The sequence below is a fragment of the Typha angustifolia genome, chromosome 15 (assembly GCF_048772165.1).
Source record: "Typha angustifolia cultivar Huaian chromosome 15, ASM4877216v1, whole genome shotgun sequence".
NCBI lineage: Eukaryota > Viridiplantae > Streptophyta > Magnoliopsida > Poales > Typhaceae > Typha > Typha angustifolia.
Genome location: NC_133253.1, coordinates 743,736 through 767,996, shown reverse-complemented (window position 1 = coordinate 767,996; position 24,261 = coordinate 743,736). Strand labels below are relative to the sequence as shown.

The 24,261-nt window shown below is 36.1% G+C and overlaps 3 protein-coding genes across 4 annotated transcripts; all 3 read left to right on the top strand.

The window, feature by feature from the left end:
* The first annotated feature begins 687 nt into the window (after nt 1-687).
* Nucleotides 688-7,355, top strand: LOC140779367 (glucose-1-phosphate adenylyltransferase large subunit 3, chloroplastic/amyloplastic-like). Its single transcript, XM_073124393.1, has 15 exons — nt 688-1,148; nt 1,225-1,338; nt 1,619-1,792; nt 1,990-2,082; nt 2,501-2,584; nt 2,664-2,719; nt 3,533-3,626; nt 3,786-3,898; nt 4,746-4,818; nt 5,267-5,347; nt 6,189-6,275; nt 6,413-6,517; nt 6,633-6,739; nt 6,845-6,905; nt 7,113-7,355. The coding sequence occupies exons 1-15, from the start codon at nt 936-938 to the stop codon at nt 7,212-7,214; spliced, it is 1,557 nt and encodes a 518-aa protein (XP_072980494.1). The 5' UTR covers nt 688-935; the 3' UTR covers nt 7,215-7,355.
* Nucleotides 7,356-8,463: 1,108 nt separating this feature from the next.
* Nucleotides 8,464-12,102, top strand: LOC140779884 (GATA transcription factor 19-like). The gene is made up of 8 exons (XM_073125202.1): nt 8,464-8,820; nt 9,594-9,680; nt 9,766-9,881; nt 10,693-10,812; nt 10,930-11,035; nt 11,297-11,365; nt 11,458-11,546; nt 11,629-12,102. Exons 1-8 carry the CDS (start codon nt 8,605-8,607, stop codon nt 11,693-11,695), a joined length of 870 nt encoding a protein of 289 aa, XP_072981303.1. The 5' UTR covers nt 8,464-8,604; the 3' UTR covers nt 11,696-12,102.
* Nucleotides 12,103-13,366: 1,264 nt separating this feature from the next.
* On the top strand, nt 13,367-19,354 carry LOC140779106 (polyadenylate-binding protein 7-like). Of its 2 annotated transcripts, none has more exons than XM_073124074.1 (10): nt 13,367-13,757; nt 14,165-14,283; nt 14,392-14,585; nt 14,737-14,996; nt 15,130-15,236; nt 15,329-15,518; nt 15,598-15,887; nt 16,045-16,194; nt 18,638-18,829; nt 18,928-19,354. In XM_073124074.1, exons 1-10 carry the CDS (start codon nt 13,562-13,564, stop codon nt 19,123-19,125), a joined length of 1,896 nt encoding a protein of 631 aa, XP_072980175.1. In that variant the 5' UTR covers nt 13,367-13,561; the 3' UTR covers nt 19,126-19,354. The 2 variants fall into 2 exon arrangements, with proteins under 2 accessions (XP_072980175.1, XP_072980174.1); XM_073124073.1 differs by having other exon boundaries at nt 15,598-15,890.
* Nucleotides 19,355-24,261: the final 4,907 nt, after the last annotated feature.

The window sequence follows — 24,261 nt, the reverse complement described above, 5'->3', positions numbered from 1 at the left end:
AGCATGTGTAGTACTGGAAAACACCAGACGTTCTATTTTTTTTTTTTTTATGAGAAGAAATGGGGATTAGACCACAATTAAGATGATATCTACTTTGGCTTTTGATGTCTCACTCCTGACGATCGACTTTTTATCTCCGTTTTGGTGCCAATTATCGTATGTATATAGCTCAAACTAGAGATTTACTAAAGACAAAGAAAACATTTTCTAATAATTGCTGCATGCCAAATGCCAACCAGTTTTTTTTTTTTTCTCTCTTAACCAAACTAGCCCTTTCAAATTTGTTTTAGGTGTCTAAAACATTTCAAATCAGAAATATAGAACTAGGTTGGTTCTTTTACCTCCGTAAAATTGCTGACTAGCACAGTAATTTTCAAATATAACATGCTAATTGGATAATTGATTTATATAAAGCCTAAAAACCGCTTAAAAAATTATAAAGTCTTAAAGAAGAATTTTCTACATAATTTAATTTTTATACAAGACGTGAATCCGATCAGTAGTTTTATAAAGGTGAATTAGATAAAAAGAAGTTCAAAAAACAAAACAGAAATTGTCAAAAGCTCAATGCCAACTTCCTGCAGTCCTGAGTTCCTGCGGTCATGTTTGCAGAGGATCCTTCCCATCCCTTTTCCCCAGTTTTATATAAGTCGCCCCTTCTCCCTCGCTCACGGGGAGAACAAGTCCTGAGCTCGAATATGCTTGCTATGTATCCGCTCGCAAGTACGACACGTGTATCCCAACGGGCCCCACTATTCCCGAAATCAGTGGATACCATCTCGCCGGGAGGATAACGTGGCCTTGATCCTTTCAAACATCCACTCTTCTCCTCTCCCCCTCTCTTCTTTATTCGTCCCTTGAACACGCACACTTCGCATCCGCACTCACTATCCTCCTTTCTTATTCTCCTCTCACTGTAGTGTACCCTCGGAACGATGGCGAAGATGGTGGCATTGATGGATAGCCGGATAACCCCGTCGGCCTCCGCCCACCACATGTTCGGTGGCGGGTCTCTGAGGGATGGAGAGATGATGGGCCAGAGACTGAACCTTTCGCGCCACCGACGTGAGCAGAGGATGACGAACGTGAACGGGAGGGGCGGAGTTAGAATGTCCGTTGTCACCACCGATGTCGGAACGGATGTAAAGGTGCGAACTTTTGTTTGTCGTGTGATCTGTGTTGGAGATGTTTGCGTAAACTGATGCTTGTGGTTGGTTTGCGTAGTTTCAAAATTTGGATATGGACAAGAGGAATCCGGGGTCGGTTGTGGCGGTTATCTTGGGTGGGGGAGCTGGGACGCGGCTTTTTCCGCTTACGAAGAGAAGGGCGAAGCCTGCGGTGAGTATGAAGAACCGATCTTGTGACATTGGCATTGTCAAAATCTGATCTTGATCAACCTATATCTGGATAGACTATGACAATGCTTCACATCACTTCTCCATATTCTTGGAAGTGACCGATTATGTCCTTTAATCAAATATTTTTGGAAATAGCAAAATCCAATCAGTACCACTATTCATCAATCATTTATTAAACTTCAAACTTAAACGAATTACCATGCTTAGAATTTATCCATCTGTTAACATTATGGTGTTGCATGGTACTCATACTTTTACAGGTACCTATTGGTGGTGCATATAGGTTGATCGATGTGCCGATGAGTAACTGCATTAACAGTGGGATCAACAAGGTGTATATTCTCACGCAGTTCAACTCTGCGTCACTAAATAGACATCTTGCTCGGGCATATAACTTTGGCAATGGTGTAACCTTTGGAGATGGCTTTGTTGAGGTATATGATGATGCAGCTTTGTTCAACTTAGCAACAATTCCATTTAGTGGTTGTGTTAGTAAGGCTAAAAATTTATACAAAATAACAATTCATATTTTCCCACCTCAAGCTAGTTTAACACATGCCTAGCTTATAGTCAATCGAATTGGTTATTTTGGAATAGAAGGGTTTTCTCTTCTTACCTTTTTGATATCCAGGTTCTAGCAGCCACTCAAACACCTGGAGAGGCAGGAAAAAAGTGGTTTCAAGGTACTGCAGATGCCGTTCGACAGTTTCATTGGCTTTTTGAGGTATCTATTATTTTTCTCTTTGAAAATATCATTATGCATTTCTTGTTGCAACTTTTTGGGAAAGTTTAGTATCTCTTTGCTACACATTCTGATATATGTTATGCTCATGATGAAAAGAAAATAGGTTGTACCATGTAAATTGTTATAGCTAGTTTTTGCTATATCTAGCCTAGAAATTTAGTTTTTTTTAGCTATGATTTATGAAATATTATCTGGAGGGCTTAATTAGACATCGGAGTGTCAGATAACAATTGCGACACAATTAACAACATATGTGAAAAGGAAAAAAAAAGGACCGGGGGATACTACTTCTTTCAAAAAGCTAAAAGAAAAAAAGAAAGAAGAAGAAGAAGAGGAACAAGAAGAAAAAGAAAAGAATGATATATAGGCTAATATTGTGGTTTACATTCATATGTAGGATGCCAAGGGTAAGGAGATAGAAGATGTATTGATTCTTTCTGGAGACCATCTTTACCGTATGGACTATATGGACTTTATTCAGGTGAGTTATGAGCAAAAGCCATTTTTTTCAATCCTGTTTATTCAGTAGAATTTTAATACTGAAGTCAATTTATTTCCAGAATCACCGACAAAGTGGTGCTGATATTACCATTTCTTGCTTACCGATGGATGACAGGTGACTAATTACATAACTGCGAATAGGTTTTGTTCATTAAGAAAAAAGAAATAAAGAAAAAAAGAAATTATTGTTTTTTTTTATTTGGATGCTTCTTTTTTCTCCAAATAGTAGTTTTTTTTATTTTTCTAGTTTTGGATAATATCTTATCAAGTGACTGTTTTTCAAGTACAGAATTTCTGTACATGATGGGATTTTGATTTATTTGGTTCATTGTCTTATTTAGGCCTTGGAGTCAAAACAAATCCCTAAACAAAAAATAGTCATCTTTCTCTCTCCTCTAGGCTCTTTACATGTTTAGAGGACTTTCTAGAGGGGTTGCTCCTAGGTTGCATGAGCCTAAAGTGCAACCAAGAAGGTAGATTACTCTATCGCCGACTTTCCTTGTTACTCTTTTGCCAAGTCGCTCCATTGTCTCATTTTTTGCTTTGGCCAGGGATCTGACATTAAATTTTGAGGGTTGATGTCAGGTTGCTAGTTGGTTGTAAAATTTGATGATACAGTTGGATCCTTTTCATCATTGAGTTGTACTCTAGCCGACCCATATAGTTGAGAAAAGGCTCAGTTGCTCAGACAATGATGATAGTTTCTGTAAATGCTGATCTCTTGATTTTTGGGTAAAGTAATTAAGAAGCTAAATTTTTTAAGAGAACCATTTCTTTCATTTTATCAAAGTAAGCTCTCGTAAAGCAGTCTAAGTACTAGAAGCTCAGTAATAATGTGGTCATTCTGAACTTTCCTATTGTGATACTCGGTATTTGAATATTTCAGTTCAAGACAATAGCTACATAACGCATTTCTTTCTCCTTGCAGCCGTGCATCTGATTTTGGTTTAATGAATATAGACAACAAAGGTAGAGTCATATCGTTTAGTGAAAAACCAAAAGGAGATGACTTGAAGGCAATGGTAATTTCAGCATACCTTTCGTTTTTATTTTCTTTTTTAACTAGCTTTGCATATATGTAAACATTAGATCTAGATTCTTAGTAGTCCATATAATCATTGTGATAAATGCTGTTAGATGCTTGGATATGGATCATTGGTAATTCTCATCTGCTTTTACAGGAAGTAGATACAACTATCTTGGGTTTGTCGAGGGAAGAAGCAGAAAAGAAACCATATATTGCTTCAATGGGAGTGTATGTGTTCAAGAAAGAAATTCTTTTGAATCTTCTAAGGTATGATCATTGAATTTTAGTAAGAGTTCTGCTTCTCAAGGAATGTGAGAGAAATTAAAGGATGTAGGAGGATGTAATTGATTTTAACTTTCTATCACTTTAATATTTATACATATATAAAGTACTACAAACTTTATATTAATATTTTAAAAAAAAAATTAACATCCTTTTAGCCATTGAATTCACTTTGAGGTTCAGAAAAAGCTCATCTGATGGTCAAATAGGGTGATGGTAGCTTTTCTCTCTCCACCTTGAGATTAGCTTTTGACAATCACAATGCACAATAGATGGCTAGGAAAGAATTGAAACTTATCATAAAGTTTCTAATCTAACTATATTATATATATATATATATATATACATCTATTTATGTGGGCTAGATTACAGACTTTAAATAAAACTTTTTCCAAAGTTTATTACTTTCTAGCCTCTAAATGCATCTTGAGATTCGTGAAAGCTCATACTAAAGTGAAACTAAGTGAACATTTTGTCTCTCTTGATCTTGTGATCTGTTGCTGAAGTTTTAGCATAAAGTTTCTAATAAAAGAATATATACCTTTCAATGAGATCTCACAAACTAAGTAGGAGCTAACCTTGCTAGATAACAAGTATTTCTCTTTTGTAGTGCACTAATATAGAGAAATTGTGCAAGTGTTGTACTCTGAAACCATATGGTTATTACTTAAAAATGATATGCAGGCTGTAGATTTTTTATTTTGGTATGTAAATCTGTTTAATGAAACTTGTTGCATATACATTTTTTGGAACTCACTTATTCTCTCAAAATAGAACTTGTAGCACATTTGTAAAATGGATCCTTATATATTATTGATCATCGTTAGGTCAGATGGCGGTTTCCTACTGCAAACGACTTTGGATCTGAAATAATCCCTGCTTCTTCAAAGGAGTTCTACACCAAGGTCTGTATTATCTCTTAATAGTTTGCTCAGATCCTAATGTTACTTTGATCTTCTATAATTAGTTTAATTTTTCACTTTCTACTTTCACAGTATAAATTTCATTTCTATCATAGCATTCTCAATTACTAAATCAGCCTTAAAGTTTGTGCTTCACTAATTTTTTCAAGATGAGAATCGAAATATTTATTCAAGGTACTAGGATGTTTTTCACATTTCAATTACTAGTATTTCCGTTAAGTTGGTTCGCAATGATTTCCTATCATGTGCAACTGTGTCATCATGAAAAATCTTGGTTCCTCACTAGGTTATAGACACATACTTTATTCTTCATTTCTTCTCACTAGATTTGCACCATCATGATTTATTTTTTTTGACCTTTCTTTAGGAAGTCATGATATAGGTTTGTTTTATGAGCTTTCATTATTCAGCTAATGAGAAATCATTGCAGGCATATCTTTTCAATGATTACTGGGAGGATATTGGGACTATTAAATCTTTCTTTGAAGCAAACCTTGCTCTCACCTCACATGTAAGTTTTTATGTATGAATATAGGGTTGAGATAATTAGGTAACTGCAAGCAACCATCTGTTGCATTTGTATTTCGCTGATGCAATCTAAATTCTAAATTTATATATTTAGTTCCTATTCCCTTGGAACTTCCTGGTTCACTTTTTGTTGTATATTATATACATCGTGTAGTACTTTCCAGCTAATGTGAACCATATCTCATGTAGTGAGATACTACTAGCTTCCTTGAACCATTGACCAGAGGAAATAATTAATGGGCCTTTTGCTCAATACCCAGCAACTACTGGATTCCTTCCCTTGGTTGTGACCACCATTTAAAAATGCTGGATGAAACCAGCCTGCTGGTTTTCTAGTTGGACCACTGGCAACTTGGCTCTTCTATAAGGCAATCACCTTTGGACGATCAAACCTGTGTAATTTGACATTGATGAAGTGCATATGCCTTAGTAACTAATTTTTGTCGAAAAAAGGTGTTATAAACATAGGTCGTTGCATAAACTCCACTGCCTCCAAACAGGAGGTATCCAACTTAGGAATATCCTTTTGATAGCCTTTCTAGAAGAGTTAAAAGAGTCATTGGTCACCATAGAAAGCCAGTAGTTAGGGAATTAAGTCATGCTTATGAGCGTGGACCTTCCACCAGAAAATTATGTGTCCAGTTGTTTTATAATCATGGTAGTAACCATATAATGATGAAATGAACATGCTCTCTTACATGACCCTTCATGTCCATATCCAACACTAATTTTTCATTCTTATCTTAGAGTTTATTATGATTCTTTCTTCAAATGTTGTACATGTAGTCTTATTATTCACTATTAAAGTTCTGTGCACACTGCAGCCGCCAAGCTTCAGCTTTTATGATGCCAAAAAACCAATGTATACATCCCGAAGAAACTTACCTCCAACAATGGTTGACAATAGCAAGGTAGATTACAATTTTCTAAAAGTAGTCCATCTTATTGTGCTTACACTCCAAGAATTCCCATCTGATAGATGGTTGCAACTATAATTTTTGTCACATCTTACTTGTCACCCTTACTTTATCTAGTCGTGTATTTGTAGATTGTTGATTCAATTGTTTCCCATGGATGCTTTATGGACAACAGCTTCATAGAGCATAGTGTTGTTGGAGTTCGATCTCGAATTAGTTCTAATGTGCATCTAAAGGTTGGTTTAATTTCTAAATGTAGCCCAGTAAGAAGAGGCAGAATTTGTACTTTTAACAGTCACAACTGAAGCTACAAAAAAGATGGTTAACAATTTGGCGGCACTTTATATGCAGGATGTAGTTATGCTTGGTGCCGACTACTATGAAACAGATGCAGAAATAACATCATTGCTAGCTGAAGGAAGGGTTCCCATTGGAATTGGAGAGAACACAAAAATAACGTACTACTTGTTTCTAAGCTATCTTGTTATCGGATGAAATATGCCCTTTAATTCCATTCTTAATTTATCAGTATTCCTTCTTTTCTTTTTTTATTTGTCTTGCAGGAACTGTATTATAGATAAGAACGCAAGAATAGGAAAGAATGTGGCAATTTCAAACTCTGAGGTATATTATTTCCATTACCTTGTGCTATCTAAATATTTGTACATAAAATTCATTTCCGTTTAACATTTTAGCTCATGACATAATCAGATAATTAGTTGAAACCCTGCCCGTGTCTCTCTTTCTCAATACGTGTTGTGGTTGATAGAGCAGTTGTATTTTGCTGGTATGAACCATTGTCGAGCTTATACTTTTGTTTGGGTGTTGCAGGGGGTGCAGGAGGCAGATAGATCTTCTGAAGGTTTCTACATACGTTCTGGCATCACCATTATTCTGAAGAACTCCACCATTGAAGATGGATTCGTCATATGAACTCAATCTTCCTCTGGTCTATGTAGAGGATCAATAAGCAAACAGTGAAAACTCTTGTCATTTATCCACGCAGTAATAATTTGTATATACAGTTATAATTTTGGTTTATTCAAATCAATCTCTCTCGCATTTTTGCAATCATTTCCATTCTATCAACTATAGTTTTTGCTCCCGAGTTGTTAGAATTTTCCCTTGATATCATAGTGTTTGCTAAAGGTTTAAGACACAATTAGAGGATAACAGTCTCAAAATGGCTGGATAGATAAGTCGGCAACTCAAGGAAAATGTTGCCGACTTCTCATCGAAGTTGAATTAGTCGGTTTCGTTTCTTCTTAAATTAATCCTCCCTGAATTCATTATTGTTAACCGAATAAACTGGTGGATAGAATTCGATCCACCGACTCGGAATAAGTGGACGAATAAATTAGTCATTCCTAACGCACCCAAATTCGATCAACTTCCATCTTTCGATCCTAAAACGTGGAGATTTATTTATATAAAATGGTACCAGTAATCGTAGTTAAATCAATTCTTCTTTTCTTCTTCTTTCCTTAGCGTGCATTATAATTCTATCGATGACCAAGGTTTCTTATTTGATATGAGTAAGTGTGTATACGTAAACGTAGTGACTATAAGTAAGATAAGAGTAAATAGGAAAATAAATAAGAAGATATAATGTAAGTTAAGCTTACTCCTTATGTGTAAATAATTTATATAATGAAAAATCATAGCTTTCTGTGGGTAAATCCCAGAAATAATTTATAAATTGTTCTCCGAGGAAAAGATTAAAAAAATTGGCAAATTTATTTATAATTTATTTATTATATTAAAAAATTGGCAAATTTATTAAGGATTGTTGTATGAGATAATAATTTTTTACGTAGGACTTAGCAGATTAAAAAATTATAATGGTCTTAAAATAAGATTGAAAGGTGTTGTACTTTAATTAAAGAAATATTGTAGCAGTAATTTAAGTCAAAAACTCGAGTTTTTTTTTAATTATTTTAAGTTTGTTGAACTTTTTTTTATCACGTGTCTAATTTAAAAATAATTTTCTAATATAAATTATTGACTGGATCAACTACTTATATATGTTAATGACCCGATCAACGAGTAATATAAATTAAAGACGTGGCAAAACACATCTAATTCTCGCTGCCGATTTCCTTTTTTCCGAGCGATATCGTTGCCGACTTCTTTTATGAATTAACTTTCTCGGCGTGGATATAGTTAGTGATGATGGACTCCACTTGTGATGATCTGATGATATCACCATATCTCTTTCTCTCGAGTGCTCCGCATCTCGCCATCATCACCATATCCGTCCGAATCCAGCGGCTCTGATTCGCTTTAATCACAGCTCAATCCTCCCCGTTCCAACCTCGCCACGATGCCGGAACCAGATCAGGGACCGCACCCGGCGGATATCCACGATTTGCAGCCGGACCACCCCACCCAGGTGATCGGCGCCGGAGATGAGAGGGCGGCGGCGGAGGAAGGCGGCGGCGTCGATGCGGCGGGGCCGCTGATGAGCGCCGCGTCGAACCAGCTCACGCTTCTCTACCAGGGCGAGGTCTACGTCTTCGAATCCGTCTCCCCCGAGAAGGTCGAATTGTTTCTATTCTTCTTGCTTAGATTTCTTTTGGCCATTTCGTCGAATAGGAAGTGGGTGCGGTTATTTGTCCTTCCAGTTTGTTTCTATTTGAGATGAGATGTTGGATAAAAAGGATTTTTGTTTATATACATATGCTTTTGAAAAAATGATACCCTTTTGCTCGACTCCACTGACCTACTTTTGTATGAATTGTAGAATTTAATTATAACATGAAGTGTCGCACTTATTCTCCTAGAATATCGAGAGAACCATATATTTCAACAACCTTTACTAATTAGAGGCCATCCATAAGGAGCACAACCAAGTAAATTGCAGAGTAGCATATTTATTTTCCTTTTTAACATTGAGCTGCATTCTAAATGAGCTGGTAAATGGCAGTTCGAGATTTCCAGTTGATTGAATGATCAACTGATTTGTATGATCTGACGTATTTATTTCAAGACGTTTCACCACATTCTATTGGCCATAAGTATAAGTTTCTTTGCCTTATTCTTTTAAGAATAGTATAAGTTTCTTTCTCTTGGTTTGTTGAACAAGTATAAATCACTTTTAGGAGTTTTATGAATAGTCTTTCTCTTAGATGTATCATGTTAATAAATCTTGGGCACTGAATGAAGTCAGTCTGGTTTCTTTTTCAGTTTCACTTCATGTAATTCGTGTGCGTGCATGTGGTCTTATGAATTATGTTGATTGATTATAACCAGAAAATAGCAACTTATTACTCTTCGACCCCACTTATGAGCTGGTATATGTTCTTGATCCAGGTGCAAGCTGTGTTGTTATTATTGGGTGGTTGTGAAGTGCCATCTGGTATAGTTAGTGTGGCAGTGCCCTCTCTGCAGGATGACAAGGTACTGCCACACTGGCATTAAATCTTTGTTCAGGGTTTTTTTCTTCCTTTACTGTTTATATCAAGTATTGAATTATTTTGGGCAGAACGCAGCACCACCTGCAAGTAGGCTTGCTTCCCTAATCAGATTTCGTGAGAAGAGAAAGGAAAGATGTTTTGATAAGAAAATCCGATATACTGTCCGCAAGGAAGTTGCTCTCAGGCATGTTATCTTCATATTTTAATGTTTGTTCAGAAAATAAACATATTCAAATATTTAGCTCTTTCCTAATATATATATATATATATATATTTTTTCCCTCTTTCATAAAAAAAAGGTTTAAAAAATCCAAATCTATAGCTCTCCTAATATATTTTTTTCCTCTAAGCTACTTGTGGCTGTGAAGAATGGATGGTTCAACTAACAGGTCCATGTCAAGTACTTTTGAGGTCTGACTTTGACTTTGAATATCACGATCATGCTGTATCGTTTTCCATGATTCAGTTCGGTTTGCAGATACCTAAGTGGAAGAAATGAACCACAAAAATTACAACAGGAGGAGAGTTGGTCATAGGAAGTCTCAAGATTGATGTTGCTCCTTACATCAGTTGTTAGTTTTGGTAGAAAATCTGACAAGACTTATTCGCCATAGTAGCGAAGGATGGCTTATTCTGTTGGTTAAAAGAAAGGTCCCATCTTTAGAAACTATATCCATTTATACATCACCTAACTTAGAAGAACATATGCCCTGTAATTACTGTTTCTCGTCAAATTTCGACACCAGAAAGAAAATAAGACCGTTCACTTCACTGCTTCAGATTCACAATATCTTGTCACAATCTGAATATTATATACTTATATTCTAATGAATATTTGAAGTATATGCCCATAGAAAAATGAATTAACATTGCTAGACATAGAGGGACAAGGTTATAGGTTACAACTTCAGTTCTATTAGGTGACTTTGTTTCTCCTTCATTTTCTTTTTTCTCCCGGCTTCTTCAATTTTTATCACTGTTTTAATTACTGTTAGGATGAAGCGACGAAGAGGGCAATTTGCTGGAAAGGCAAATCCAGACGATGGAGGATCAGAGTGTCCAAGTTGTGATCCTCCCTCAATCAAAAGCCAGGATGATAATTCACGAGAAACTAGGTCAGATTTCATTCCATGTCCCCAATTGCTCATCTTATGTCCTTTTTCTGATAAAGATCGCTATTTGCAATTTTTGTTGAAGAACCTATACTTAGGATTAGTTGTCTTAATTTGCAGTTGCCAAAATTGTGGCATTAGTGAAAAGATGACTCCTGCAATGCGTCGTGGGCCAGCTGGTCCAAGGTCCCTTTGTAATGCCTGTGGATTAATGTGGGCAAACAAGGTAATAAGAGTCCCCAGTCTGTGTTAATAGTCTCTTGTGCAATATTTTTGCTTATTTGTTGACATGCTTTTCTACAAAGGCAAGTAAATAGAAGGAAGAACTGTGAGTTTTCTACAAGGACATGTTGTACTTATAGGTTGGCAAAATTAAATAGTGCTATCATCATTGATTGTAACTGAATTATGTTTTCAATATTATATCTCATGGATAATTTTAACTAATTTTATCGTGCTTACAAATGTTGATCTTTGCAATTTGCAGGGCACTCTAAGAAGCTGCACAAAGGCCCCTAAACTTAGCATGGAGACTCCTGCCAATCCAAATGAGCTGGTGTGTTTTTCTCATCAAGAGAGGCGATATCCAAGGCAGCTTAAAATGTAAAATTGTTTTCTATTCACTTATCTCACTGTATTCTTGAACAGGCTGAACCCATCAGCTCAGAAATTAGGGGTGATAAGGCAGTTGTTCTTACTTCAGATGGTCATGATTCAGTTCTAACTAACGCTGAGATGTAAGTGCGCGGTTTTTTGTTCTCTAATGATCATATTTGCTCAGAAATTACAACTGAATATCTTTTATATTTCTTTGTTCAGGCTGGTACAGGAAATGCCACTGGACTGTCCGCCGCACCAAGATGAAGAAACAAAGATTGTCGTATGAGAAGTATATAGTATGTTGTTCATGTTCATAGGTTTCTTTAAGTTGTAAGAAATGCCTGACCTCATGAAGATGCTGGAGGCAAGCAGCGCTGACAAAAGAACTTTCATGTGTGCAAGGGCACACAGAAGCAATAGCTTAACCCTCCGTGCCGAGTCCCGTGTAACCTGATGAAGGCCTAGTATCTGTCAAACAGTTTTAACTTTTCCGAGCAAATTAACTTGCAACTTCTTAAGCTGAGCAGTGAGTGATAGAAGAAGAGAGGAACGATTAGTTTAGCTGAAATTTCTTCAATGCTGTAACTACTAAGAAGGTTTTTTTTTCCCCTTCTTTTGTTGGTCTGGATGTCACCATTCACATCATTCTCTTACTGTGAAGCACTTATTTTATCTTTTTCCAGTATTTGCATATCAACTTCTCTCGTGTTAAGCTGTGAGAATATTTAATTTTTTTTCCTTCAATTAAAATGCTCATTTATTTTGGAAAAGCAGGTGATGAACTGATACAAAAGGAGGCAATTTACTCTTCTATTTACCACTACACCTATTTTTAGTTCTCCGTGATTCTTGGACTGACAGTGAATAGTAACTCTGAAATCGGAAGAGTAAATGACTTTATCAACGCAAAATATGTGGATTTCTTGTAACAATGGGCTTTTATCCCGTTAACCCGGTCCGAATCTGCTAATAGACTTATTAAAAAAATATATACTTTTGAAGAGAGTGAAAATTTATAGCATCTCAATTAAACCATAATCCTTATGGCTCCCAGTACACGTTACTTACATCTCTATACTAAACTAAAAAAAGAAACAAAGTTTAACTTAATCCTAATCCTTCATATTATAAGATATATATATATATATATATTAATTTTTGACCAAAGTCTAATTCATTGCGGCCCTAACAGAAATGGCGAACTAATCAGTAAACGCTGATCAGTTCATTATTTTTATTGTCAGATAATTTTTTTTTTAAACTATTGAAAGACAGGTAAAAGAGATTATAAAACGCTAAAAATACTTAGTGTTTTAGAATCCGACAAAAATGCTGCACTTGCCTATCGATAAAACGTTGATCAATTTAATAATTTTATTAGGGCTACAGTGAAGTAAACCTTATTTAATAATAAATTTAAGCAAGAGTCTATTTTAGCAAAAATATAGTTTCGTCAAACACTGGTTATCAAGAAACATAAGTCTAAGCACTGTTCAGAATTCACACTTAATGCCAGTTTTAATTGGATTAATTTCCCTTAAGATAACAGTTGCTAATCCAATAGTTGGTGAACTACTTCAAAATAGCTAATTACAACTCATTAAGTCAAACCAACCATAATCCAACCTAGAAGCACAGTTAAAAACTATCTAATTTTGAGCTTTGACTTTGTATGGTTATTTTTTTTCCATGGGTCAACAACTTTGTCCATAAAGTTGACAAAAATTAAAATCTTTAGAGGGGAAACAAATATTAGAAGGAGAGCTAAAGATTTGGATTTTTCAAACCTTTTGTTCTTTTTTTTTAATGGAAGATTTAATTGTCACCCATTTTTTTTACCCCCTTTCTCCTCTTCCCCTCCTCTTTTTACCGGTTACCGTATCACTTGCAATAAATAAAATTATTCACTAAACACCCCGTCGTATATAATAATGTCAACCCCCTCCTCCTCTCCCACACTCTCGCGTCCCATGCAACTCCATCCATCCCCCTCTCCTCCCTTCTCTCTCTCTCTCTCTCTCTCTTTCTCTCTCCCTCTCTCTCCCCCCTCGCTCTCTTCTCTAAACTCCATCTCTAACCCTAACCCTAAGTGGTAACCTCTCGAGAACTCGATCTCTTCTCTCCTCTTCTCTTCTCTTCTCTCTTCTCCTCCATGGCGGTGGCTTCGAATGCTTCGACCTCGCTCCCGGCGTTGTACGTAGGAGACCTCCACGCCGACGTGACGGATACGAATCTATTCGATCTCTTCTCGTCGGCCGGAACCGTCGCATCCGTCCGCGTCTGCCGCGACTCCGTCTCTGGCCGATCTCTCGGATACGGCTACGTCAACTTCATCTCGCTGCAAGATGGTACTGTTGGATTATGTTGATCGGTTATTTGTTTGATTAGATCCCGTCCTGTCGTCTACTTTCTTTGGATTGCTTGATCGATATCGGTAATAGGGGATTTGCTGATTACATTCTTGTCATTAGTCGATCTTCTCGGGTTTTCTTCGAGTTTAGGGTGATGTTTTGTTGCGGTTTTGATTTTTTTCGCGGTGGGGTTATTGTCTTCGCTATTCGGTTATGTTGGATCTCGCCTTTACCGACATTTCTCGGGTTACTAGTGTGTTGTTTTATTCGATTTATTTCTCTTCTATCTTTAGTTGATTTTAGCATTATATTTGGTTATGCAACCATGTAGTTAAAGTACTTTATCAAGATTTTTATCCGTCCTTTTTGGTCAAAATTCTTTTCATTTTGTGATTCTTGGGCAGCCTCGCTTGCTATCGAGAAGTTAAACTACACCTTATTGAATGGTAAGGCTATTCGGATTATGTGGTCACGTCGAAATTCCGATGCAAGGAATAGTGGGATTGGCAACCTTTTTGTGAAGGTATAATTAGTAGGTTTAACTTGACTTTCATCAAAATAAAAATAACTTTGTAATTTCCTTTTGTTTTTGGTTATTGAATTTGATGAGGTTATGGGTTAACACTCGCAGAATCTGGCTGATGCCATAGATAATGTGAGGCTTAATGAAGCTTTTGGGAAGTTTGGGACCATTTTATCTTGCAAAGTTGCTACTACACAAGATGGAAGGAGTAAAGGTTATGGTTTTGTTCAGTTTGATAACCAAGATTCTGCAAACTCTGCCATAGAAGAACTCAATGGCTCAGTCATTGATGGCAAGAGAATGTATGCATATCTACTGACCTTACATGCCACTACCATACATGAGTTTGCATATTTAGTGTTTAAAATCTTGATAGTTCGAGTCTCTTACTCTTCTGTTGTATTATCATCTAAATTATTGCTAAATAGTTGATCTTGGTCTTATTCAATGCAGATATGTTGGTAATTTTGTTAAAAAGAGTGAGCGAGTTTCACCCAGTCCTGAAGCCAATTATACTAACCTATACTTGAAGAACCTGGATGAGGACATAACAGAAGAACTTATCCACCTGAAATTCAATGAATTTGGCAAAATAAGAAACGTCGTCATTGCAAAAGATACTGATGGAAACTCAAAGTGTTTTGGATTTGTTAATTTCGAAAGCCCTGATAATGCAAAAAAGGCAATGGAGGCAATGAACGGAGCTCAACTTGGTAAGCTTATAGGTGCAATTTGACAAATATTCACTATAAAAATGATCTTGGAAGTTCATTTTGAAGATGTTGGGTCACTGCAATTCCTTAGTAACAATTAGCTAATTTCTTTATGCTGTACTCTGCTGATAAGGTTCAAAAACTCTATATGTCGGAAGGGCACAGAAGAAGGAAGAACGCCAAGAAATTTTACAGCGTTTATTTGAGGAAAAGCGCAATGAGCAGATCAGGAAAAACATGGTAAGTCTGTTCTTCAAAACTATGGGCTCTTTGCTTGATTTCTTGCTTTCCTCGAGTCTCTCTTCTACTTTCACCAATTGTTTTCTCTTTAGGCCTCTAATGTATATGTCAAAAATATTGATGATGCCATTGATGATGGTGCTCTGAGGGAGCACTTTAGCCAGTGTGGTAGTATCACTTCTGCAAAAGTCATGCGTGATGACAAAGGGGTGAGCAAAGGTTTTGGGTTTGTATGCTATAGTACACCAGAAGAAGCCAGCAAAGCTGTGAAGACTCTGCATGGCAAGTCAAACACTTTTTAGCAGTTCCCCTTGTTATAATACTATTTGGCAGCATTTTTTAAGCTCTGGATGGCATGCAGGGCGCATGTTTTATGGGAAGCCTCTGTACGTTGCAGTTGCCCAAAGGAAGGAGGATAGGCAAGCTATCTTGCAGCTTCAGTTTGCTCAACATGTGGCAGGCTTAGCAGGATCTTCATCTGATATTGTTCCTTCCGGATATCCTGCTCTTTATTACTCTGGTCCTGGTGGTGTCTCACAAGCTCCTACCCATCAGGGTCTGACATATCAGTCCGTAGGGCCTAAGCCGCAATGGAGAGCCAATGATTTTGTTCCTCCATCAATGCCAGCTTTTCAACAAATTAATCTTCCAGTTGTGAGCTAACATGTTAATTCTTCTAATTTTCTTTTTTTCCTAAGATGCGGCTTAGAACTACTGACATAGAAGGGCAATGTTTACTTTTTTCACAATTCATTTTGGGTTGCTTGTTCCCAATTGAGCATTTACATGTTTGCAATGATCTTTGCAGCTTCCAGGTGCTCAGAGGCAGCATAAACAAAGTCGGGGCCGTGCAAATAGGCATATGCTACCTCAATCTGGCCCTTCTTCTTTGCACATTCCACATTTACAGCATTCAAATAGATCTCTGGATTCATTAAATAACTCCAGCGATTTGCAGGTAAATTGAGATACAGAGAGGAGTTCTTATTGTAAAGGTTTTGGTTATGTTCTTTTGCATTGATGCAATTGCTTGTCTCTAAAGATTGATGTTGTCTCTGTATTGGAATAAGAGATGCACTTACTAACTTTATATTTTTAGTTAGGAATTTTGAAGTTCTCGACATCATCATGAAATTATACGTCAAGACCAAAGCATATTCTTGCTTGGATATATTACGGTTGATACTAAAGAATAGTAATCATCATGGAGAAATTTTTATCATATGCTCAGAGAATCCTTATGGTTCTGAATATCTTTCAATATTGATGTTTTCTTTTTAATGCTTCCTGAACCTTACAAGTTAGCTTCTCATCCTTTCAGTTGTTGGTTTCCTAGCTATCTTTCTTCGTACTAAATGGCCGCAAGCTGTGGCAGCTAAGCATTCTGTAGATCAGTAGATGCCCTAAAGTTTTACAATATGTAAGCAAATTTTTTCCCCAACCCAGAAATGCCTAGAGCAGTATGATGCACTAGAAAAATGGTTAATAGCAAAAACTCAATTATGCCTCATTGTTAGTTTCCTAAATTCCCCATAGACCTGGTTTGCATGGCATCACGTTGATCCCTTCACTAAGCTGTCAAGGTGCTTGATGAAGATAATCATTTGGTGAATAAACAGGGAACAAGTCTAATTCCATAACATATAATTTGCATAGTGTGTCGACAAGAAGTATCTGAAGAATGCTTGGCCCATACAACTTATAAAGTATCTGATTTTGTTCTTTTTCCTTCTTATATTATTCTTCTAGCTACTCTGTATGTAGAACATGCTTATTTTGGGAAGAGAAGTGATCGAGCGTCAATTACCCATCTATTTAATATTGGTACTTTGAGTACTCGAATGTATCTCATTATTCATTCTGTTCTATTATGATTTGGCAAAAATCATCTGACATGGCCAAATAATCTGTTTGAAGAAGTCATGGGGTTACTTTTCTAAATTCCATTAGAATAAAGGATGTTTGAATGAACTATTGGTGGGTTAACAGTCATATGGAATATGTGACTCTGTTTGAAGAAGTCTTTCACAAGCATCTGCCAAGTTTCTCTTCTCTAAATGAACAATCATACATCACCAAATTCTGGCATCAGTCTCTAGCCCATTGTTCTTCACACATTTAGAATAGATTTTTGATGGATGTGCAGCTCTTCTTTCTTGCTCTGGAATCATTGGAAAGTCTTCTCTTATAATTTTCCTTCTTGTTGTTGCTTTTGAAGGTGAGGCACCGACTAGGCCTTTTTATGATTAGGACTCTAGGAATAAAGTTAGTATTCGTCATAGGGTAGAGTAATTGAACTTCACCAATGGTTCGTGTTGTTAATAATAATGCCTCTTTTCAGGAAACACCTTTTGAGCATGAATATTCTCAGATAACAGCCAATTAGGTAGGGCAACCATTAAGATATATGCATATTTGGCGTGTGAAGTATTTCATTCAACTGGTGTTAAGTTAGAAAAGAGTTACTGGATTGGTTCAATTACTGAAGAAAGTCTCTCAGCTTGTCTGAACTTAGAATAATGAGTATTGCCTTCTGCATACTTGCTTCCACATTGATGCAGGGGTAGTCAATCATATAAATTTGGAAAATGCTTTTGTATACTCGTCTGCGTCATGATTCGAGACAGCTAGCTAGAATTACTTCTCACAACTTTTCATTTCAATGTTTAAACAATATGTGAAGAACCTGTCTCATTACCTCTTCCATATTTCCTTACCTTATTATTTTCTCACAGATCTTTATCACAAAAGAGGTTACATTAATCTCCACATTGTCTATATAATAATTGGTTGTTTAGCTATGTTATTGTGAAATATTTCTGAAAGTATTGGTGTCATCTATTTTATAAGTATTATGGCATGCATTTCTTATTAGGACTTTGAAATGAAATAGAAGAGGAAACTGCAGGTTGTGAGAAGTGAGAACTACTTATTTTTTGTAGGCCAAATTACACTTTGCTCGATATTGTAATTTGACTCAGTATCACTCTCCATTTCCATAAAGCGTATAAGTTATCACTTATAATATCTAAATTTTAACACTCGGTAGCATTTTATAAAGGTAAATATTGTGACTTCTTTAATAGTTCAAAGGACAAATTGTATGCTTTTATAGTTGAGGGGTACAATGTGATACCGACTCAAAGTTTAGGAGAACAAATTGTAATTAAGCCTTTTTTGTATTCCCATCTTTTTGTTATGGTTTGCTTAACGTAATATATTGCTTCACCTTTCCATGTGCTCAGATTATCCTCTTGACTAAGGTATTTCTCTGGTTGGTGGTGCAGTAAACGTCCTATTTACATGCTAGTTTTTTTTTTTCCATTCTAAAGGTTCTTGGTGTCTCTTAATACCAAACAATCTGCTTTCCACTTGATATATGTGATTGCATGCCCTTGCAGCGCTCAGGACATTCAAAATATGCGGGGGAAGTGCGCCGGCATGAGATAAAGAACGAATCTGTTGTCCCATCTGCTGCTTCAGACTTGCAAGGGGTGGAGATGCTCGGTAGCACACTTGCAGCTGCTGCTACTCGGCAACAACAAAAGCAAATCCTTGGCGAGCGCCTCTTCCCTCTTGTTCAGAAGCAAAAGGTGTTCATATTTCTGATGCACAGTTCTCATCCATGATCATCTATTCACTATATTCTGGCATTAATCTTATATTTTCTTTTTTCTTTTTCACATGACAGCCCGATTCTGCTGCTAAAATCACTGGCATGCTTTTGGAGATGGATAACTCTGAATTACTGCTGCTTCTGGAGTCCCCGAAATCACTGACTGCGAAAGTGGAAGAAGCAGTCCAAGTTCTTAAGCTGTCGAATATGAAAATAAGTGGTCAAGAGACTTCCCATGGCAAGTACTTGTCATCTGAGGTTTCTGTCAACTGAAAGAACAAATTAGCCACTGGTTTCACCCTTCCTAGTCTTAAGAAGCTAGAGAGAGACACGCACACTGCTCAGTGCTCAGTCTTTTATCATTTTTAACATTTTATTAGTTGGTGCATGAGGTTCTTTTCTTTTCCTTTTACCTATAGATTCTTATAAGAAACATGATAAGTTCTGAGACTGGATTGTTGGAACGCCATAAGTGTTTGTCTAATTTGCTTTGCTTTGACAACGTCTTTTTGCCGTGGTTGCCGTGATTGCATTAGCAGGAGTGCATTCTTTATCAGATATTTATTAGTTTTAGCTCATTGGCAGCGGTTAGGTTTGGTTCTGGTGTATGTTTTGATTCGTGAACATCTCTAACGATGTTTGCGTTCTCTTAAGATTCAATATTCTGGAACTTTATTAATTCTCTGACCTTGGGTATAGCAAACAAAACGAAATAGAACTGTGATCAGCCTGATTGGATTTCTTGGGTCTAAGTAGCCTAGAAATACTTGTATGAGCTTCTTCTTCTTCTGGATTTAAGATCTACTACGGATGCCTGTTCTCTTCCATTATATCACAATAATAAATAATTAAATAAAATAGGTGAATACCTTAATACCTTTCTAAATTTTATGATATTAATCTAGTTTTCACGGTTTCTCATTATCATTCCAAACCACCTTTCCTAGAAAAATGGCATATTAGTTAAGAATACATGTGACTATTAAAATTTATTTCTCTTAGATATAATTATAATATGTATAATTATACCTTAATTATAGGAGATATTATTTTATATTAAACCATTTAAATTTAATTATTTAGAGATAGATTTCAATTTAAATATAATTTTCTATCTCTATATGTTATTTAATTAAATTTAAATTAATCTAAACTAACGAGAGATATATGTAACTAATAAAAAATAATCAAATAGATAAATTTTAAATAAACTTTCATCAATTTAATTATAAAAAGATATTAATACGCTTATTATGATATATATATTTAAAAAATAATAATAATTACCTATTGAATGATAATATCTTTTAAATTTATTGCATTCTTGTTATCCCTTAAGAATCTTAACCACTAGATGTTCATCAAACCGATTAAAAAATAATTAACTCTAAGTTGCTTAATAAAAAATCTTATCTCAGCCTCATCTATATCATTAGCTTAAGGGTATTGTTGGAGATTTAGAAACAGCTAATGAGATGTTTAAACTAAACTTTCCAGCATTGGCCACAGGAATCAGTTGTAAGATCAAATCACTGAAAAATAGGGGAACTTTATTACTACACACGTTTATCACTCAAATTCCTATTCTACGTATCATCTCTAAGCTGCAAAAAAGAGAATCCCTTCCCCTGAGAACCCAAATCAAAATTAATCTACAAAACCTTGAATCTCGTATCATCAATCGCAATAACGTTCGATGGCCACGATGCACTTCCCTTCCACTGAGACCGAAATGTGGAGCAGCAGCAACGTCAGGTCGGTGTCCACGTCGACGTAGTGCTCCTCGGTGCCGGTGCTCTCTTTGAAGTAGTTCTCGGTCTCCAGCTCGGTCACCGAGGACTCGTCGAGGTCGACCAATGCCAATCTTCCATCCGTAGTCAAGGAGAAGAGCACCCCCTCGAAATTCACACACTCGTAGGTCTGACCTCCAACGACATGGCTCTCTATGCGTTCCATCACGTCGATCGGAACTCCGACAATCTCAAGAGAAAAAGAATGCTAACGGGCAGTGAAGGAATACTGCATGACGGGGGTAATGCATTCGTATTTATAGATCACTAGGGAAGTCCGAGTATAATATGTATGTAGGTATCCTATTCGAACTAGGAGTAGAGTAGTGGTTTCCTAGTACGTGAAAGACTCAGAGAGATATATATATATATATATAAATAATAAAAGATTGAGTTTAATCGTAGATGGTAGATATTTACCGGACGTCTTTTGCTTCTCTCTTTGTTTGGATTTGTTTCACCATTCTTGTTAAATTGAGTTTAATCTTATGGTAGTAAATATCTGGAGCTATTTATATGATCGATGGATATGCCTTTTGTTTCTTCAAATTGTTCTACTCTTTGTTACAGCCTATTTTGCCTTGTTAAGTGAGGCCCTGTAGGTAGAGTATAATGGTTACGTAACAGACGGTAGGCCTTCAATGTGTGGCTTCGCAGTTCACACTACTCTCTCAAAACATTGCTCTTTCGGCCTTCCTTAACAAACGAGCGATCCACAATGGCCATTAATAGAATAAAAAGAATATATGTTAATCCTATTAACGACTACTGCGATCTGCCTGGGTGATACTTTCCCGCCTTTTGTTGAGTTCTGCATATGGGATTGGGACTACCTTCCACGCCGAGTCCTCATGCAAGTCCATGAACGCAATGCACAACCATAGACTTCACTTCATATCTCCACATTATGGGCAGCAGAGGCGTCGGAGCCAATGTTTGCAAAAGGATGGCGTGCAGGGTGGGAATTATGACTGCTTGGCTCTGGACAATGTCAATCGCATTCGAATGGTGGAGATGCTTGTCGCAGTCTTATGGCATGTCGAATACCGCACAAGAAAGACGGTGCAAAAACCAGGGATTTGCATCTTGTACAGGTTAATTGGGACTGTTTCCTTGTTTTCGCTTGATGATGAACTGACTTCGATCATTTGCACCTTTAAGTTGATTTACTTGTTCTTCCTTTCAGAGAGTACGTGTATCAGAGAAACAAACACTTGGTAATTTCCTTCTGTTCGTAAAGAGAGATAGCAGGCAGTCTACAACGCAGTGAATTAAGGGTGACATGGCCTCACGAAGAAAGCATGAAACTGATGTTGTGATCATGCAGGTCTCCTATTGATGATTGATTCACTCACTTACTCTTCTTTCGGTACTTTTTTCTTTTCTTTTTCACATGAACTTAGTAGTAACATCTTCTTTCTGCAGGAGATTAGAGGAAAGTATATATACCAGGAGGGCAGGGCAACCTATTCTTAGATCTTGCCATGATTTGTGCTTCAAATTCCACTCACCCAGGTAGATACATATCTTCTATATCTATACTTTATGAAACCTAATTCATGTTACCATCTCAATTCTTTCTAGTGTGCAACTTATTATATGGACCAACCAATAGTTCCAGGTCTGACTCCAAATTAGAACCTATGGGCCAACCTTAATTTCATATATGTGAAGAAGGAAATTAAATATCCTGATGGGTATTTATGGTACTCATAAATGATAATAATAACAAACTTTACTCCCACTATCAAATTCTTTGCACTATTATAAGTAACTCACCGACACACACAACAAAGACATTTTCCCCTTTTCATAAAGAGGGTGTGATGGTGATCCTCTCCAATCTCCACAGCACCGTAATGCTGGATAAACTTATTCATATTTGCTATCCCACCGACATTATTCGTACACTTGTGGGGTACAAAATATATGTACTCATCTATCCCACCTTCTCTTTATTCCCTCCCCCTCCCAGTCTTTGGAGGCCAAAGGCCAAAGTTGAGGCATGAGAGAGCTGAAGACCATCGCTTTGCACTGCCCCCTGCACTTGTAACGGCGACGCATTAAAACGGGGGACACGCCGTGCCGTGTGGCGTAGATGGCGGTGAATGGCCCCCTCCCCCAACAGCCTTTTCAAAAGCGTGTGGATTGTAGGGATTTGTTAACTTCACCACCTTTATCTTTAATATATATATATATATATATATATACAAAACCTGATCTAGATAGAGAAAAGATATTAACAAAACTTGGGTACTCTTTTTAATAGCAATTAACTCCCTTATTTATATATGCAACTGTTAGTTCTTTCTTAGCATTATTATTGCCGGATGCAATTAGGCCATCAGTACTTACTGTTTGAGTTCCACCGCCCAGTCCATTCTGCAAGGTATTGAGTCTTTATGAGGTGTTCATGAGAAGGAGGAGGAAAATAATAATAATCTGTGTATCAGAAAGAGTTAAATCTGTTTAAGCATGTATATAATCTACTAGCTCATAAACTATATAAAAACAAAAGGTGCAAGTATACAACTGACTCTAGTAGTAATAAACCAAAAGAAACTTTAGAATTTGCAAACTTGTAAAACGATTCTATATGGGCGTTCATTCCGGAAGAGGCATAATTATTTATTAATTAGTTTGATGAAGATCTAACGGTTAAAATATTTAAGGGTATAATAGGAACGTAACAAATTTAAAAGATATTATCAGTTTAATAGGTAATTATTATTTTTTAAATATACTATCTTGCATATTATTTTTTAATAATTGTATTATCTTAATAATTTATCAAGTAATTAATATATATATTCTTAGCCGGGAGTAATATATGTATGTCATAATAAGGGTATTGATGTCTTTTTATAATTAATTTGATGAAAGTTTAATTAAAATTTATCTATTTGATTATTTTTTATTAATTACATATATCTTTTGTTAGTTTAAGATTAATTTAAATTAAATTAATAATAGAGAGTCGTATTTAAATTAAACTCTATCTCCAAAAAATTAAATTTAAATGATTTAATATTAAATAATATCTTTTAATAATTAAGGTATAATTATTTCTATCACAATCATATCTAAAAAAGAAAAATCTTAACCGAAGATTAGAATATGTAATTCAAAAGTTAAACATATGTAATCAAATCTTCTTGACTAATATGTCTATTTTTTAGGTAGTATAATCTTAAAATCTGTACCGAGTACGAAAATTGGACTATTATAGTCGATAGATTAAGATTATAAATTTTAGTGGGGTATTAAAGTCTTTGCCCATAAATAAAGCATCCAGGTACGATAATAAATCCAATATCATCATCTGTGCCCATAAATCTTTGACCCTTAGTCTGTCACTGCATAAGCATAGATGCTTCACCTACCCAAAATTGATCACATCTTTAGGATTGTCTTGATATTGTTATGGTCAAGTGGTGATGGTATTATTGCCATGCGCTGTCCTACTTAGTTAGGATTGAGAGTGATAGAAGCAACAGCGGGACCAATTGCCGTTGAACTCGCTGTATAATGTTCTATTAGCATGAAATATATATATATACATATTGTTTTTATGTGAATGCAAAACTTAGATATCCTAATCATCATTTGCACATATCCT